General features: G+C 41.4%; 1 protein-coding gene across 1 annotated transcript in view; it reads right to left on the bottom strand. All coding sequences in view use genetic code 11, as the record gives it.

Annotated features, from left to right (window-relative positions):
• EGR_04246 (hypothetical protein) overlaps positions 1-3,090 on the bottom strand; it is a gene marked incomplete at both ends in the record, with an annotated part of 18,331 nt that overhangs the window by 14,175 nt on the left and 1,066 nt on the right. The window contains 2 exons of the mRNA XM_024493495.1: positions 1,455-1,571; positions 2,309-2,417. Coding sequence (XP_024352196.1) covers positions 1,455-1,571; positions 2,309-2,417 — 226 coding nt within the window. The remainder of the gene's footprint in view (positions 1-1,454; positions 1,572-2,308; positions 2,418-3,090) is intronic.

The following is a 3,090-nucleotide window of genomic DNA, read 5'->3' as shown; positions in this document are numbered from 1 at the left end:
TGGTGCTATCTTCTTTGAAGGTTGTGCAAGAAAAGCCATCTACAGATGGTCAGAAAGTAGGACGAAGATTAATTACTCTCCATGTTGTCTGATTCTAGATAGAGGGCATAATGCATTAAAATGCGCAGTCACAAAATCGATAGCTGTACACTAGAAAGAACTATCAAGTGGGAATTGTAATAATGCATTATTTTCTCGGCAATGCCCACGATATGTGCAAGCGCTAGATGGTGAGTCGAGTCAGACGTTTGGGGTTGGTGTGTGCGTGTAGGAAAAGGTGCCGCATCCGCCGGAGTGAAGGACAAGAAGGATGCGATCAGGGGATTTCCTTGATAAGGGAACTGCCTAACTCTTCTTCTCTCTTCCTGAAATGCTGTGAGCGATTCGTATGAACAGTGAGTGTGGTGCCTGGACTATGTCTACCCACTCTGTTCTCTTTTTTCCTAGGTCAACAAAAGGAATATGGAGCGTCGACGCTGAGCTTACTTTTAGGACAAACTGTTAACCCATCGCAGTCTTGCTGTCTCCTTTGTTAATAAAAGTGTGAGCTGTGTCTCTGCTTTCCCTAACTCATCTTGTTTTATGCTGTTCAGTTCTACAAATTGTTCTGCATCTGCACAGCAGTAGTTGGGGTTCGGTAGCTACCATGCAGACATTATGTGTACAGAATCTTCTCATCTAACTAAAAGTTTTCCTTCCTCATAAAGCAAGAATTGGAAACGTACACAACACCACCATCCTATTTGGTTGGTTAATTAAATTAAAAGTGGGCTATATCGGCATGTTTGGCTGAAAATTAGGCTCGATTTCTATTCCCGGGTCACAATTTTAGCCGTAGCAGCAGCTGCATCAAAAGGCTGAGGTCATGGGTCTTCTGAGCCAGAGCATGAGTATGCTACAGAGCTTATATGAATTTGTTAATAGCGAACCGGAACTAAAAGTGAAAGTACACAGGCTGGGGCTCTCATTAGTGGAAAAGTCGGAATAGCAGCAAGTTCGACGCCAGGGCACGACCTTCAAGTCCAAGGAGGCTGTAGGAGAGGATTTCTGAAAAAAAGTCAAGGAGATCGTATCTCCTTGAGCCTTGGCTTTCAGGCACGAGGAAAGTCACCATGCATTGACAACTTCTACGCCTCTAACAACGCCTTCCTCCCATCTGCAGCACAAGCGTTTGCCCACAAAGCCAAAAATGAAAAGGGGGAGCGATGATAGTGGCCTCATTATTTCCATTCTTCCACGTCGACCGAAACCATTGTCAATTCTTCCTTCCACACCCCTTCCACTTTACTTTTCGGCACTTTGGAGAATTTTAGTCGAATAAACAACCTTGTTAATTTACTTCAACCGATATCTAACAGCTCTATCATGATTGAGCGAGAGTAACTTGGTCATTTGCCATGCCTTCTTGCTACTAAAGGCCCCACCTTGGGAGCCTTTCGAAAAAATTCTCTTACCCACAAATTGTTGTCAAAGTAGAGAAAGGGACCATTTTTGAAGTATCGAACGTATACCACTTAAAAATCACTATCCACAAGGGGATTTTCTTTCCCACCTTTCCAATCCCAGCAAACCTTTATTTACATTTAAATGTTTTCAGTTTTCCCTAATGGTGCCGAGCATATGAAGACAGCAGCGCAACGAGTGCCTCCACTCAAATAGATAATTATGCTTAGGATTTGGCTCTGCTTATAAAGTTACGTAGAGCATTTAAAATGAAAATCACACCATCAGTTTATAACGCTGAATAAAATTCTGAATTTTCCATCATTGCGATGCCGGTGGCTAGTAGCGAATGTGCAAATTGAATGGGGAGTTCGCCCACTGAAGATAAGTTAATCCTGTACTCTGCAATTAAATTAAGCAGTAAGAAGTTAAACGGGTCTGATGATTGCAATTATGAGTTAGTTTGCATGAAAAAGTACTTCTCAACCAATGAATTGTGCAGGTGTCGCAGCACCAACGACTTGTGTTAGTGATGGATGCTCTAAAATACAGCTTTTTGGAATAACATTGAAGGAGTGTTGGATTTATCATGATGAGTAGCTTGTTCATGGTGGTGTTATTTTCCAGGCCTATTAGCAGCGTTTTATTTTTCTCATGTTTTTCAAAGTTCCATTCGAACTATCTGGCAGCGTGGGAAAACAGGGGAGGAGAAAGAAGGCGAAGGGGAGAAAAGGAGCTTTTGGTCATCATTCATCGTGTGAAGAACGACTTCGTTTGACCCCTATAAACACTCTCAAGCACGGAAGGTCAAAACAAACACAAGTTATCAGATCGGTCAGCTATTTTGATTGCTGACTACCATCACCTTTTTAGCAGTGTAGCGGTGACGCATATGGAAAAAATTGACAGTTCAACGTAGTAAATACGAAACCAAATTTTCTTTAGCATTAAAAATGTGCAGACTGTAAGACTAGCTGATTTATCACAATGCGAGAGATGATAATGTAAATGTCAAGTTCACTCCCCCTTCATTCAATAAAGCTGGTGGAAGGGGAGCACACCCTAGTGTTTGCCATTCAATCACTTAACAAATAAGGCGCCACGAGACAACTCCTCCCTCTGTCCCAGTTGCCATGGTACGAGAAAGCATAGCACACTGGCAGATGGTCACTTTGCTTTAATTCCCATTTCGAATGGGTAAACAGGTGTATGAAAAGAGAGTAAGATAGAGCAAAATGAAAGACTGGTGTCAAATTCTCCCACACACCAAATAAAGTACATTACGTTGCCTTCGATTAGCTTGCTAGATTACTTGCATCCCTTTCAGCCCACGTACAGTATTAAAAAATGGCACCTTTAATCATTCGTCAACAAACTTCTCTGGTAACCATAGAAATGGCATTAATATTTTTCTTTAGAGTGGAAGTGTTACCTTAATGTTAGGTGAATTGTCATTTGTTGCGTTGATCAACGTGATTTGTAAGTGATATTATGATGAAAATAAGTCAAACCACTCTTTTGTTGTTAGTGTTGTGGTATGTGGGTGTATGCAAATACGTATATGTGTATATATTGAATGCAAATGATAAGAGAGGCACCACTTCGTGAAGCATTTGAATAGTTTCCATCTTTGATTTTCCAAACCCC

The sequence above is a fragment of the Echinococcus granulosus genome, assembly GCF_000524195.1.
Source record: "Echinococcus granulosus chromosome Unknown EG_S00025, whole genome shotgun sequence".
NCBI lineage: Eukaryota > Metazoa > Platyhelminthes > Cestoda > Cyclophyllidea > Taeniidae > Echinococcus > Echinococcus granulosus.
Note: the sequence above shows the minus strand (reverse complement) of the source record. Positions and strands in the feature narration are given on the sequence as shown.